The 14,864-nt window shown below is 48.3% G+C and overlaps 1 protein-coding gene across 1 annotated transcript in view; it reads left to right on the top strand.

Moving 5' to 3' along the window:
• The window catches only part of LOC109881902 (type II inositol 3,4-bisphosphate 4-phosphatase-like), a 340,632-nt gene that overhangs the window by 246,185 nt on the left and 79,583 nt on the right, over positions 1 to 14,864 (top strand). The window contains exon 9 of the mRNA XM_031828224.1: positions 9,712 to 9,997. Coding sequence (XP_031684084.1) covers positions 9,712 to 9,997 — 286 coding nt within the window. The remainder of the gene's footprint in view (positions 1 to 9,711; positions 9,998 to 14,864) is intronic.

The raw sequence follows: 14,864 nt of genomic DNA, 5'->3' as shown, positions 1-14,864 counted from the left end.
TACAGAAACAGAGAGGAGAGGAGAGAGAGTCACATACAGAAACAGAGAGGAGGAGAGAGTCACATACAGAAACAGAGAGAGAGGAGAGAGAGTCACATACAGAAAACAGAGAGAGAGGAGAGAGAGTCAATACAGAAACACAGAGAGGAGATGAGAGAGTCACATACAGAAACAGAGAGAGGAGAGAGAGAGAGTCACATACAGAAACAGAGAGAGAGGAGAGAGTCACATACAGAAACACCAAGAGGAGACAGAGAGTCACATACAGAAACACAGAGAGGAGAGAGAGAGTCACATACAGAAACACAGAGAGGAGAGAGAGAGTCACATACAGAAACACAGAGAGAGCAGAGAGGAGAGTCACATACAGAAACACAGAGAGAGAGGAGAGAGTCACATACAGAAACACAGAGAGGAGAGAGAGAGTCACATACAGAAACACAGAGAGGAGAGAGAGAGTCACATACAGAAACACAGAGAGGAGAGAGAGAGTCACATACAGAAACACAGAGAGGAGAGAGAGCAGGAGTGAAAGTGAAGAGACTGTCAATTGTCTCGCCTCCACAGAGGTCCCCTGAAATGGCGTCTTGAGAGTACAGGGGAGGGGAAAGTTCCACGGAAACGTGGGTCTCTCCCACAGAGAGAGACCAAGAAACCTGACAGCAACAGAAGTACATCGAAGCACTTTAGCTTACCCCTTAAGAGGCCTAAAGCTTTAGCCGCGGGACGCTAAAAATAAGATAGAAATACACTGCAGGACCCTAAAGAAAAGCTTCCTTTTTGCTCCCACTATTACTCCTCCTTGTCAACTGAAGTGGAGTTTGTTGGTTGAGTCCCTTCAGGACATGTTAAGAACTGTGTCCCGCATCGCAAGAGGGAGTGGTCATGCAGACATGGAAAAGATGTGCTACTGTATACAGGAAGATATAGGGCTACTATACAGCTAGTGAAGACGCTATAAGGCCCATAACTCTATGCCTAGTAGGATATCTGTCTGACTCCGTGTTGGATCTTTGACCTATATAAAGCTGGATGGTGGCTAATTATAGATACATGGTCATTTAGGATAGATGTTACCATAAGGGTCGTGTTGATGGAGAAACCAGCCTCCCTGTAGAATCCTCTGCAGTGGACTGAAGAGGGTTGCAAAGACACTCATTGGGAATGAATGAGCTCTTTTTTTACGTGACTCTGCAATAATTGGGTTTAGTGCTCAGGGGAGCTGCCTCAATCAATGTGACAACACTGCAGGCTTTGTTCAAGCAGGTCACCAGGATCTCATTGGGACCCACCAGCCGGGCTGGCGCTGTACAGACAGACTGATCTGCAGTTGGATGGCTTCCATTTGCCTTACTAAAACCTACTAACAGAATTGTGACCTTTTCATGCCCGTTGATGAAACTAGGCAGACAAACTACCGCAGTAGTAGCATGTCGAAATGTAAAAGTCAAGATGAACAAATCCCCAGTTAAAGTGTAGATAGACTTTAACAAGAAAAACACTGAATAGGACGAAATGTAAAAGTCATGATTCAAATGTTCCGATATGTTATGGAACAGTACAGTAAAGTATTTGTGTGATATCTGCAGAGAACTAGAACAAACCAGAAACAAACTCCCACTATTTTTAGTCGTCTTTAATGTAAAATTCATGCTTTAAAATACCCAGCATGCTACGCTACGCTGCAGTACAGTGAATTATGTGTGTAATATCTCTCCAGAGAATTAGGGCAGTCCCAAGTCTGACTAGCTCATTTGTCCACACTCTATAATCCATCATTAACATGGAGAAAGTGGTTTCTGGGTGATACTTGAGCATTTGTCAAGTGTTCTTCCTCTGAGCCCTTCGGGTCGAGGGCTATCTACCATCTCCCTGGGTTATGTAAAACACCGTAGAAGGAGGGAATGACACCGTGTGATGTTGCCTTAGAGGGGCGGGGCTTACAATTAAAGCCAGAGTCCATGTTAATTCATCTCTGTCACTAAGAACTGTTTCTCTCGTTAGGGTGAGATTGGAATAGAAACGGATATATTGTCGTTACGGTAATGTGGAATGACATCGTTGAATTCTAAAGATGGCAAAGACAGAGTAGTGATGTGTTTATATTTATTTTGGGTGGGGGGGGTGGGGGTGTAGATCAGCTTAATATTAATATTGCAGATAGTTATGTCTCTTTACAGCAACCCAACCACACAGTCAGTGACTCACCTACACACGCATGTACAAACATGTCAAAAAAGATAAACCCGCACACACACACACACACCTTCACCTGACTAGCATTGTCAACCCACTCATTCACCACTTTGGTTTTCTGGGGAAATAAAAATCACTATTCCCCAAACATACAGGTTCCTGCCGACTGTTCTCAACACAGGCCTTGTTGGATTATATTCATAGTGCATAGATTGAATTGTGTGAGATTGTGTTTGTTGGGGATTGTGTGGTGTGTGTGTGTTAGTGAGAGTGTGTTTGTTGGGGATTGTGTGTGTGTGTGTTAGTGAGAGTGTGTTTGTTGGGGATTGTGTGGTGTGTGTGTGTTGGTGAGAGTGTGTTTGCTGGGGATTGTATGCGTGTGTGTGTCTGTGTGTGTGTATGTGGTGGGGACGACAACTCTATTTTAAATTACATCCACGTCAGGTTATTCAAAAGCCAAGTGTGGATCGATGACAATTGAATGAGAGCGGGAGATGTCAGGACAGAAAACAGGAACAGTCACTGACCTTCCTCACGATACAGTGGATGAATACCATCCGTTAATCAAGTGACGGGGCTCAATAGTCTCCTTAGTCATTCATTCCCAGATAACGTACTTAAACCTGCCACTTCAGAAGCACTATAGAACACGGAGAAACAGAAAACAGGAGAGAGAGGAAACGTTGTCCGCCCTCCACAATGAATACAGCTTTACCCTCAATTAAAACCACACAGGGGGAGAAAGAACGTCCCCTTTCGCAAGCACTGAAATGACTCAGAGAAAGAGAGAGAGAGAGAGATGCTTGCAACAAGCGCAGACATCGAAGCGTAATTTTTTTTTTGATGAAGTGTGAAATATCTGACAAAACAGCTCTTTCCTCCGGCGTAAAACAGATGGGTTTTGAGGCATAATTGCGCTTGGAAAAATTCCAGCAACCTGATTCTGACGGCAACTGGTTGTGACAAGCGTTTACTGCTCAGACAGGGCTGTAGGAGGGCGGTGGCACCGCGGCTGTTTGCTGCTCAGACAGGGCTGTAGGAGGGCGGTGGCACCGCGGCTGTTTGCTGCTCAGACAGGGCTGTAGGAGGGCGGTGGCACCGCGGCTGTTTGCTGCTCAGACAGGGCTGTAGGAGGGCGGTGGCACCGCAGCTGTTTACTGCTCAGACAGGGCTGTAGGAGGGCGGAGGCACCGCGGCTGTTTGCTGCTCAGACAGGGCTGTAGGAGGGCGGTGGCACCGCGGCTGTTTACTGCTCAGACAGGGCTGTAGGAGGGCGGTGGCACAGCGGCTGTTTACTGCTCAGACAGGGCTGTAGGAGGGCGGAGGCACCGCGGCTGTTTGCTGCTCAGACAGGGCTGTAGGAGGGCGGTGGCACCGCGGCTGTTTGCTGCTCAGACAGGGCTGTAGAGGGCGATGGCACCGCGGCTGTTTGCTGCTCAGACAGGGCTGTAGGAGGGCGGTGGCACCGCGGCTGTTTGCTGCTCAGACAGGGCTGTAGGAGGGCGGTGGCACAGCGGCTGTTTACTGCTCAGACAGGGCTGTAGGAGGGCGGTGGCACCGCGGCTGTTTGCTGCTCAGACAGGGCTGTAGGAGGGCGGTGGCACCGCGGCTGTTTGCTGCTCAGACAGGGCTGTAGGAGGGCGGTGGCACAGCGGCTGTTTGCTGCTCAGACAGGGCTGTAGGAGGGTGGTGGCATCGCGGCTGTTTGCTGCTCAGACAGGGCTGTAGGAGGGCGGTGGCACAGCAGCTGTTTGCTGCTCAGACAGGGCTTTAGGAGGGCGGTGGCACCGCGGCTGTTTGCTGCTCAGACAGGGCTGTAGGAGGGCGGTGGCACAGCGGCTGTTTGCTGCTCAGACAGGGCTGTAGGAGGGCGGTGGCACCGCGGCTGTTTGCTGCTCAGACAGGGCTGCTCATGCTGAAAACACAGTCCAGTTAAAAGCAAATGACACAAATGGCAGCTCAGATTTTTTTTTATGTCGCACAGGTCTGTGTTAAGTACGGGCTGAGTAGTGCGTGACAATGCAATAGAATCCTACTAGAATCCTATGCATTCTGTTTTGGTATGTTGCATTGAAAGTGGCTAATATTACGTTGATTCGATCACAATTGCCACAGTAAAGGGAAACATTGATAGTGTTAACAAGGAAGACTTTAGAACCGTGCTCACCAACCTTTTCTGAGTCAAGATCACTTTGAGTCAAAATGCAGGCCGAGATCTACCGCTCCAAGTTACTTTTTACATCACTTAAAAACGTGTAAGCCTATGCAACATTAACCAATTAAAAACGTGTAAGTCTATGCAACATTAACCAATTAAAAACGTGTAAGCCTATGCAACATTAACCAATTCAAAACGTGTAAGCCTATGCAACATTAACCAATTAAAAACGTGTAAGCCTATGTAAAATTAACCAATTAAAAACACTACTGTAGCAATGACTTTTGTGCAGTAAATTATAGACCCAATACATCATAACCGCATATTTGCTTTGCTTTAATTGCACTGGCAATGCATTGTTGTTCGGGCCATTTTGTTTTTTACAATTATATTTCAAAATTTGATGTAGGCTATATAATCACACAGGTAATAGATCCGTGGTTGTATTACTTGTGAAGCACAGCTGAGTGAGCATACATTAAAATCATGAGCTTTTTATTTTATTGGGCTGATGGTGCCTGCGTCTGATGCTTAGTCTCGGCGGAGGGAGAGAGCCACAGACTGAGGGTTTGCCTCTCAACATCCCACTACTCTCCCTTTCCTCCACTGACACTGACCAAAAAGGGAGACCTGATGGTGAAACTCCAGTCGCACCGCATTATTTCTGCCTAATGCACAAATGCATGTTGTTACTCCTAGAGTAGGAACAGAGAAATTGAAAAAGTCCTCGATATTAAAAAAGACTCAAGCTGCTAATAATAACAAGCACGCAAGCCTGTAGATACACATTCCTCCTCATTCATTACTGCTGCAGTGCTTGTTGTAGTGCTGAGTGGAAATGGGAAGAACATGCATTTTAAAAGTGTTGAGTACAAAGTGTTGACAGTGATGAGTAAGAACTGAAACATGAAGTCACTCATATAAACAGCATCTCTTTGCTGTATTCGTTGACAGTCTCTCTCTAGTCTTGGTTTTAAACGTTTTGACATCTCACAGTATCAATTTTGCTGTAGCTTTCTTTTATGCCTGCTAAGTTACTGCAGACACGGTCATCTGAGCCATCTGATTGGCCAGTGGTAGGCCAATAGTGCACTTGATTTGCTCTCTGGGCCCGCCAGGAAGGCAGAGTTTGCACCTTCAGACACAGGAAATGGTTTAAAATGGCAACATTTAATCCACCCGGCGCACAGGGCAGCTGAATCAGGTGCACCTTCCTCCAACAGCCCAAGAACAAACCAAAAAATAGGTACACAAGGCTTTATCATTGGGTTTTTTACAGAAATGTTTGGCGATCGACTAGGAATGTCTTGAAGATCGACCAGTTGATAGCGATCGACCGGTTGGTGACCACTGCTCTAGAAAATTTAGTGAAGTTCAATCTTGTGTTTCTCTCTGATGTTTCTGTGCGCACAGCTTGGTCACACTCATCCGGTCCCCTCTCCCCAGACACTGTGGCTGAGCACAGCCTGTGTCACCTGTCCTTTTCCATTGCTGGCTTGAATCTTCTGAACAATGCTCCTCTCCTCAGGTGTGGGGTTATGACTCCGGTCCCTGACTAACACTCCTTATCACAGCTAGACAAACACTGAAAAGGAGATTAACCAAGTAAAGGAAGTCGCTCAAATAAGGAAATAAGAAATAAACCGAAGCACCACACGATAGGATCCATATTTAAAGCACTTCTAGGTTAATACATTCTAAATAAAGCACACATTGATGGGATAAAGTTGAAGGACTAAATTGAGTGACTTGCATTTCATCACCCAGACTAGTATGAGTAATTAGTACAGATTTGTGTCACTTTGAGACATGTTTGCAAACTGAAGAAGGGTTACAAAATAAATCACCCTTAAATGCAATAATAACGTCCTTAATAACTAATTGTTTTGTGAACAATTCCAAATACGCGACAGGCACTTTAAAGACGTACCTCACCAATTTTTTCCCCTCATATTCATCCTCTCCAGAACCAATGCACGTTCATACGAGTGTTTACTTTACAAACGGCATCCAAGTGTCCCTTTAAGCACATCATTTTTTTTGTCTCTTTATGAAATTGCTCTGATTTAAGCACTGTCACAAAAAGTGAACTCTGGGCCAATTATTAGATGAGGACAGTTGAGTGGGGAGATCACAGGCGGGCAGAGCAATCTGTAGATGCTGTTCAATGCCAACTCCAGAACCGAGGAAGAGGAGGTGGAGAAATCGTGGGAGGATGGAGGAAGGCAACTTCTGTTCGCGCGCTCGCTTGATTTGAACCAACCTCTCCTTAACCTGCCTTTAAGCTATAATGGTAATTATCACACACACACACACACACACACACACACACACACACACACACACACACACACACACAAACTGATGTCAGAAAACTGTGAAAGCGTGGTATTTTAAAGATGCCAAGTATATGACATATCACCCCCCATCCGTGTGCAAGCTACAGTCTGTACAACTATGACATCATCTCCCATCGCTCCCACACATAAATCAATTACCTTAAAGACGTTCTCCAACTATTTGTTTTACTTTTACTGTTGGAAAGCAATATCCCAAATATACAGTGGGGAGAACAAATTAATGCAAATGAATTACTTAAAAATCATACAATGTGATTTTCTGGATTTTTGTTTTAGATTCCGTCTCTCACAGTTGATTTGCACCTATGATAAAAATGACAGACCACTACATGCTTTGTAAGTGGGAAAACCTGCAAAATCGGCAGTGTATCAAATACTTGTTCTCCCCACTGTACATACAGTGAAGTACACACACTAAAAGGCAAAAAAAAATGTTTGCGCAAAATAGTGTTGTTTTTAGCCACAGCTGCAAACTTCAAGGAGCTGGTCTGATGGGGAGATGTGATGTCATCAGCCTCTCCCCTTTCTTGAGGAGCCATAGAGAACAAAAGAGGATACCTGGACCACCTATTGATGTGCCTTTTGTGAAGTCTATCACATGATAAATGATCTGCAAATGAGACTGGAGCAGGAGTTTACAGCCTTGCATGAAGTATTAGGAGTAGGACTTTAAAGCCTATACTGTTTAAGTGCGATGTTTCATGATGGTAAGGCGCTCAAGCAATATGGAAAGTGTACCTAGGTGGGCCACTGTAGCCCCGTTGCAGTAGGTGTTAAAAACAACGACATGCTCATCTCATTTTCTCCATTATAAGCCGAGGGAACGAGCGGCTCGATCTAGACTGACCATGTTTACTCAAAGTCAGGGTGACTTTCCGGAATGTTCTCTGTGTGGTGGAGAGGGGGATGAGGGATGAGTAGAAAAGGAGGGAGAGGAGGTGGGTTGGGTTGGGGGGGGGGGGGGTACCAGGAAAGATAAACACTGAAGCAGATGTCTGGCATGGGTCCTGGGATCCATCAACAGACTTATATCCTCTCTGTGTAGCAAGGGACCGCCGTGTGTAAATGAGTCTCTGAGCGAGAACGCCACTGCCGCAGTTCCCCGAGTCCCTCTTCAGATCAGTCTCTTCTCCCTCTCTGTCCTTCAACTCACTATCCCTCCCTTCCTCTCCACGGGGTAGCAGCCCCTTCTTTCTCTCTCCAGGCCCAGAGTACCTCTCCAGATCACTCTCTTCTCCTTCTCCATCCCTCACCATCCCTCTCCTCTCCTTCTCTCGCCGGGGTGTCGTCCCCCTCTCCTCCCCCCTTGCTCTCTCTCTCCCTCTCGCACCCCAGGCTTTGGCTGTGATTATGATAGCCCTTCATTGTCCACTGGGAGAGGGACCAGGCCCATTAGCGCTCGATCAATCTGATCTGATCACATGCTGCTAGCTTAATACCCAGGTAGAATTGTTCATTTAAGTGTGTGTGTGTGCGCGTGTGCGAGTGCCTGTGTGTGTGTGACGAACTACTGCTGGCAATGGATTTCCCATCAGATCATTGGTTAGAAAAGTAATTGGGGCTCCCTAATATGAGACCGGTGGTATCTGTTCTGTATCTGTCACTGAAGGAGGGAGAACAATGACTTGACCACAATGTGCTGGGGTTACACGAAGCAACTTGGACGCAGCTATGTTGCTTTTTAGATTGCTTCATGCAACACCCCCAGCAACTGATAAGCAAATTCATCTGCAACTTGGTGGCATCCAGATCAGTTGCAAACTTTTCAACTTTTGTGAAACTTGTTGCAAACAACACAATCAAAACGAATGCTTTTGTCGCGTGATCCATTCGAAGGTACAGAACTCAGACCCAGTTGTCATGTCAACACAGCTGTCGCTCACGCTGCCTGTTGCTGCCGGAACCGCCATCAAGGTTGATAGAAGCGACATAGTTAGTTAAACGGGAGCTGTATAAATAGACATTGGCATCATTGCTCGTAAAGGTTTATGTATGTGGTTTGGCTGTCAATACATTAAATTTTTTTAAGTAAACCCAGACCAGTTTGAAATAGCTAGCCTATGCTTAGTTAGTTGCTAGCCTAAGCTTACTTAGTTGCTGGTAAGTTGTTGGTTAGTTCGTCGATAGCTAGCTAGAACAGTGCTGACAATTTCAATTTGGCTAGCTACATTGTATAGACAGCATTTTTTTCTAAATCATTACGGAAAAGGTTCGATAAACAAATTATTTGTCAAAATCACAATGAGGTGAGTTACCCAATAAATGACTGGGAGTTTATATATGTAGTGTGCCACAGTGTTTATTTGTATAGCTTATTGAATCACAATGTAACGCAACAGATGCCATTGGTTTAGAATTTTTAAACCACATTGTTGCATGCCATTTCAATGGTGTTTCAGTTGCTTGTGTATCAGCAAAGTTGATTGAGATGATGTCACTTGCAACTGCAACAAACATTTCTTGAGAAACTCCAGCCTACAGTCTCTATTGACCTCTCATTGTCTGTTCCTCACCACCTCTTATTTACTCCATCTACACCGCTATTCTCTGTCCCATTGGCTGCTCCATCTACACGTCTATTCTCTGTCTCATTAGCTGCTCCAGCTACACCTCTATTCTCTGTCCCATTGGCTGCTCCATCTACACCTCTTCTCTGTCCCATTGGCTGCTCCAGCTACACCTCTATTCTCTGTCCCATTGGCTGCTCCATCTACACGTCTATTCTCTGTCTCATTAGCTGCTCCAGCTACACCTCTTCTCTGTCCCATTGGCTGCTCCAGCTACACCTCTTCTCTGTCCCATTGGCTGCTCCAGCTACACCTCTTCTCTGTCCCATTGGCTGCTCCAGCTACACCTCTTCTCTGTCCCATTGGCTGCTCCAGCTACACCTCTTCTCTGTCCCATTGGCTGCTCCATCTACACCTCTATTCTCACTCTCGCTTCTGCCCTCTTTTCTCTCTCGTTCCCGTAGTTGACACTCTGTCCACTCTCCCCCAGGTCTTCTGATGGTGTGCTGGCGGTGGGGACAGTGTTGGTGAGCCGTGTGAACATGGGGGAGATGGAGGAGGGGGACATGGATCACATCACGGCCGACGTGCAGCAGGCCCAGAAGGTGAGGACGTGTGTGTGTGTTTGTGTGAGAGTCGTTCCCCTCCAGATGTCTCAGCTAGCACTAATGCTTGCAGGATTAGTCTGTCACTGCTCAAGTGTCCCAATGAGATTCATCAAGCCCTTACAGCCCTTGGATCCTGTGTGTGTGGGGGGGGGGGGGGGGGGTAAGAGTGTGACGAGAGGGTGAGAGTGGGATAGGGACTCTTAGATACTGCATATGTTTATCATGTGTGTGTGTGGGGGGGTGTAGAGTGTGACGAGAGGGCAAGAGTGGGATAGGGACTCTTAGATACTGCATATGTTTATCATGTGTGTGTGTGTGGGGGGGGGGGGGTAGAGGGTGACGAGAGGGCAAGAGAGGGATAGGGACTCTTAGATACTGCATATGTTTATCATGTGTGTGTGTGGGGGGGTGTAGAGTGTGACGAGAGGGCAAGAGAGGGATAGGGACTCTTAGACACTGCATATGTTTATCATGTGTGTGTGTGGGGGGGTGTAGAGTGTGACGAGAGGGCGAGAGTGGGATAGGGACTCTTAGACACTGCATATGTTTATCGTGTGTGTGTGGGGGGGGGGGGGGTGTAGAGTGTGACGAGAGGGCAAGAGGGGGATAGGGACTCTTAGACACTGCATATGTTTATCATGTGTGGGGGGGGGGGGGGGGGGGGGGGGGGGGGGGGGGAGGGTAGAGTGTGACGAGAGGGCGAGAGGGCGAGAGTGGGATAGGGACTCTTAGATACTGCATATGTTTATCATGTGTGTGTGTGGGGGGGTGTAGAGTGTGACGAGAGGGCAAGAGTGGGATAGGGACTCTTAGATACTGCATATGTTTATCATGTGTGTGTGTGTGTGGGGGGGGGGGGGTAGAGGGTGACGAGAGGGCAAGAGAGGGATAGGGACTCTTAGATACTGCATATGTTTATCATGTGTGTGTGTGGGGGGGGTGTAGAGTGTGACGAGAGGGCAAGAGAGGGATAGGGACTCTTAGACACTGCATATGTTTATCGTGTGTGTGTGGGGGGGGGGGTGTAGAGTGTGACGAGAGGGCAAGAGGGGGATAGGGACTCTTAGACACTGCATATGTTTATCATGTGTGTGTGTGGGGGGGGGGGTAGAGTGTGACGAGAGGGTGAGAGTGGGATAGGGACTCTTAGACACTGCATATGTTTATCATGTGTGTGTTGGGGGGGGGGGGGGTGTAGAGTGTGACGAGAGGGCGAGAGTGGGATAGGGACTCTTAGATACTGCATATGTTTATCATGTGTGTGTGTGGGGGGGGTGTAGAGTGTGACGAGAGGGCAAGAGAGGGATAGGGACTCTTAGACACTGCATATGTTTATCATGTGTGTGTGTGTGGGGGGGGGGGGGTAGAGTGTGACGAGAGGGCGAGAGTGGGATAGGGACTCTTAGATACTGCATATGTTTATCATGTGTGTGTGTGGGGGGGGTGTAGAGTGTGACGAGAGGGCAAGAGAGGGATAGGGACTCTTAGACACTGCATATGTTTATCGTGTGTGTGTGTGTGGGGGGGGGGGTGTAGAGTGTGACGAGAGGGTGAGAGTGGGATAGGGACTCTTAGATACTGCATATGTTTATCATGTGTGTGTGGGGGGGGGTGTAGAGTGTGACGAGAGGGTGAGAGTGGGATAGGGACTCTTAGATACTGCATATGTTTATCATGTGTGTGTGGGGGGGGGTGTAGAGTGTGACGAGAGGGCAAGAGTGGGATAGGGACTCTTAGATACTGCATATGTTTATCAAGTGTGTGTGTGGGGGGGTGTAGAGTGTGACGAGAGGGCAAGAGAGGGATAGGGACTCTTAGACACTGCATATGTTTATCATGTGTGTGTGTGTGGGGGGGGGGGTAGAGTGTGACGAGAGGGCGAGAGTGGGATAGGGACTCTTAGACACTGCATATGTTTATCGTGTGTGTGTGGGGGGGGGGGGTGTAGAGTGTGACGAGAGGGCAAGAGGGGGATAGGGACTCTTAGACACTGCATATGTTTATCATGTGTGTGTGTGTGGGGGGGGGGGGGTGTAGAGTGTGACGAGAGGGCGAGAGTGGGATAGGGACTCTTAGATACTGCATATGTTTATCATGTGTGTGTGTGGGGGGGGTGTAGAGTGTGACGAGAGGGCAAGAGTGGGATAGGGACTCTTAGATACTGCATATGTTTATCATGTGTGTGTGTGTGTGGGGGGGGGGGGTAGAGGGTGACGAGAGGGCAAGAGAGGGATAGGGACTCTTAGATACTGCATATGTTTATCATGTGTGTGTGTGGGGGGGTGTAGAGTGTGACGAGAGGGCAAGAGAGGGATAGGGACTCTTAGACACTGCATATGTTTATCGTGTGTGTGTGGGGGGGGGGGTGTAGAGTGTGACGAGAGGGCAAGAGGGGGATAGGGACTCTTAGACACTGCATATGTTTATCATGTGTGTGTGTGGGGGGGGGGGGTAGAGTGTGACGAGAGGGTGAGAGTGGGATAGGGACTCTTAGACACTGCATATGTTTATCATGTGTGTGTTGGGGGGGGGGGGGGGTGTAGAGTGTGACGAGAGGGCGAGAGTGGGATAGGGACTCTTAGATACTGCATATGTTTATCATGTGTGTGTGTGGGGGGGTGTAGAGTGTGACGAGAGGGCAAGAGAGGGATAGGGACTCTTAGACACTGCATATGTTTATCATGTGTGTGTGTGTGGGGGGGGGGGTGTAGAGTGTGACGAGAGGGTGAGAGTGGATAGGGACTCTTAGATACTGCATATGTTTATCATGTGTGTGTGGGGGGGGGGTAGAGTGTGACGAGAGGGTAGAGAGTGGGATAGGGACTCTTAGACACTGCATATGTTTATCGTGTGTGTGTGGGGGGGGGGTGTAGAGTGTGACGAGAGGGCAAGAGGGGGATAGGGACTCTTAGACACTGCATATGTTTATCATGTGTGTGTGTGGGGGGGGGGGTAGAGTGTGACGAGAGGGTGAGAGTGGGATAGGGACTCTTAGACACTGCATATGTTTATCATGTGTGTGTTGGGGGGGGGGGGGGGTGTAAGAGTGTGACGAGAGGGCGAGAGTGGGATAGGGACTCTTAGATACTGCATATGTTTATCATGTGTGTGTGTGGGGGGGTGTAGAGTGTGACGAGAGGGCAAGAGAGGGATAGGGACTCTTAGACACTGCATATGTTTATCATGTGTGTGTGTGGGGGGGGGGGGGTAGAGTGTGACGAGAGGGCGAGAGTGGGATAGGGACTCTTAGATACTGCATATGTTTATCATGTGTGTGTGTGGGGGGGGTGTAGAGTGTGACGAGAGGGCAAGAGAGGGATAGGGACTCTTAGACACTGCATATGTTTATCGTGTGTGTGTGTGTGGGGGGGGGGGTGTAGAGTGTGACGAGAGGGTGAGAGTGGGATAGGGACTCTTAGATACTGCATATGTTTATCATGTGTGTGTGGGGGGGGGGGTGTAGAGTGTGACGAGAGGGCAAGAGTGGGATAGGGACTCTTAGATACTGCATATGTTTATCAAGTGTGTGTGTGGGGGGGTGTAGAGTGTGACGAGAGGGCAAGAGAGGGATAGGGACTCTTAGACACTGCATATGTTTATCATGTGTGTGTGTGTGGGGGGGGGGGTAGAGTGTGACGAGAGGGCGAGAGTGGGATAGGGACTCTTAGACACTGCATATGTTTATCGTGTGTGTGTGGGGGGGGGGGGTGTAGAGTGTGACGAGAGGGCAAGAGGGGGATAGGGGACTCTTAGACACTGCATATGTTTATCATGTGTGTGTGGTGGGGGGGGGGGGTGTAGAGTGTGACGAGAGGGCGAGAGTGGGATAGGGACTCTTAGATACTGCATATGTTATCAGTGTGTGTGTGGGGGGGTGTAGAGTGTGACGAGAGGGCAAGAGTGGGATAGGGACTCTTAGATACTGCATATGTTTATCATGTGTGGGTGTGTGGTGGGGGGGGGGGGTTAGAGGGTGACGAGAGGGCAAGAGAGGGATAGGGACTCTTAGATACTGCATATGTTTATCATGTGTGTGTGTGGGGGGTGTAGAGTGTGACGAGAGGGCAAGAGAGGGATAGGGACTCTTAGACACTGCATATGTTTATCGTGTGTGTGTGGGGGGGGGGTGTAGAGTGTGACGAGAGGGCAAGAGGGGGATAGGGACTTCTTAGGACACTGCATATGTTTATCATGTGTGTGTGTGGGGGGGGGGTTAGAGTGTGACGAGAGGGTGAGAGTGGGATAGGGACTCTTAGACACTGCATATGTTTATCATGTGTGTGTTGGGGGGGGGGGGGTTGTAGAGTGTGACGAGAGGGCGAGAGTGGGATAGGGACTCTTAGATACTGCATATGTTTATCATGTGTGTGTGTGGGGGGTGTAGAGTGTGACGAGAGGGCAAGAGAGGGATAGGGACTCTTAGACACTGCATATGTTTATCATGTGTGTGGTGTGTGGGGGGGGGGTGTATAGAGTGTGACGAGAGGGTGAGAGTGGGATAGGGACTCTTAGATACTGCATATGTTTATCATGATGTGTGTGGGGGGGGGTGTAGAGTGTGACGAGAGGGCAAGAGTGGGATAGGGACTCTTAGATACTGGCATATGTTTATCATGTGTGTGTGTGGGGGGTGGTAGAGTGTGACGAGAGGGCAAGAGAGGGATAGGGACTCTAGACAACTGCATATGTTATCATGTGTGTGTTGTGTGGGGGGGGGGTAGAGTGTGACGAGAGGGCGAGAGTGGGATAGGGACTCTTAGACACTGCATATGTTTATCGTGTGTGTGTGGGGGGGGGGGTGTAGAGTGTGACGAGAGGGCAAGAGGGGGATAGGGACTCTTAGACACTGCATATGTTTATCATGTGTGTTGTGTGGGGGGGGGGGTGTAAGTGTGAGCGAGGGCGAGAGTGGGATAGGGACTCTTAGATACTGCATATGTTTAATCATGTGTGTGTGTTGGGGGGGTGTAGAGTGTGACGAGAGGGCAAGAGTGGGATAGGGACTCTTAGATACTGCATATGTTTATCATGTGTG

This window comes from Oncorhynchus kisutch, linkage group LG7, assembly GCF_002021735.2.
Source record: "Oncorhynchus kisutch isolate 150728-3 linkage group LG7, Okis_V2, whole genome shotgun sequence".
NCBI lineage: Eukaryota > Metazoa > Chordata > Actinopteri > Salmoniformes > Salmonidae > Oncorhynchus > Oncorhynchus kisutch.
The sequence above is the reverse complement of the archived record's forward strand: the minus strand, read 5'-3'. Positions and strand labels throughout refer to the sequence as shown.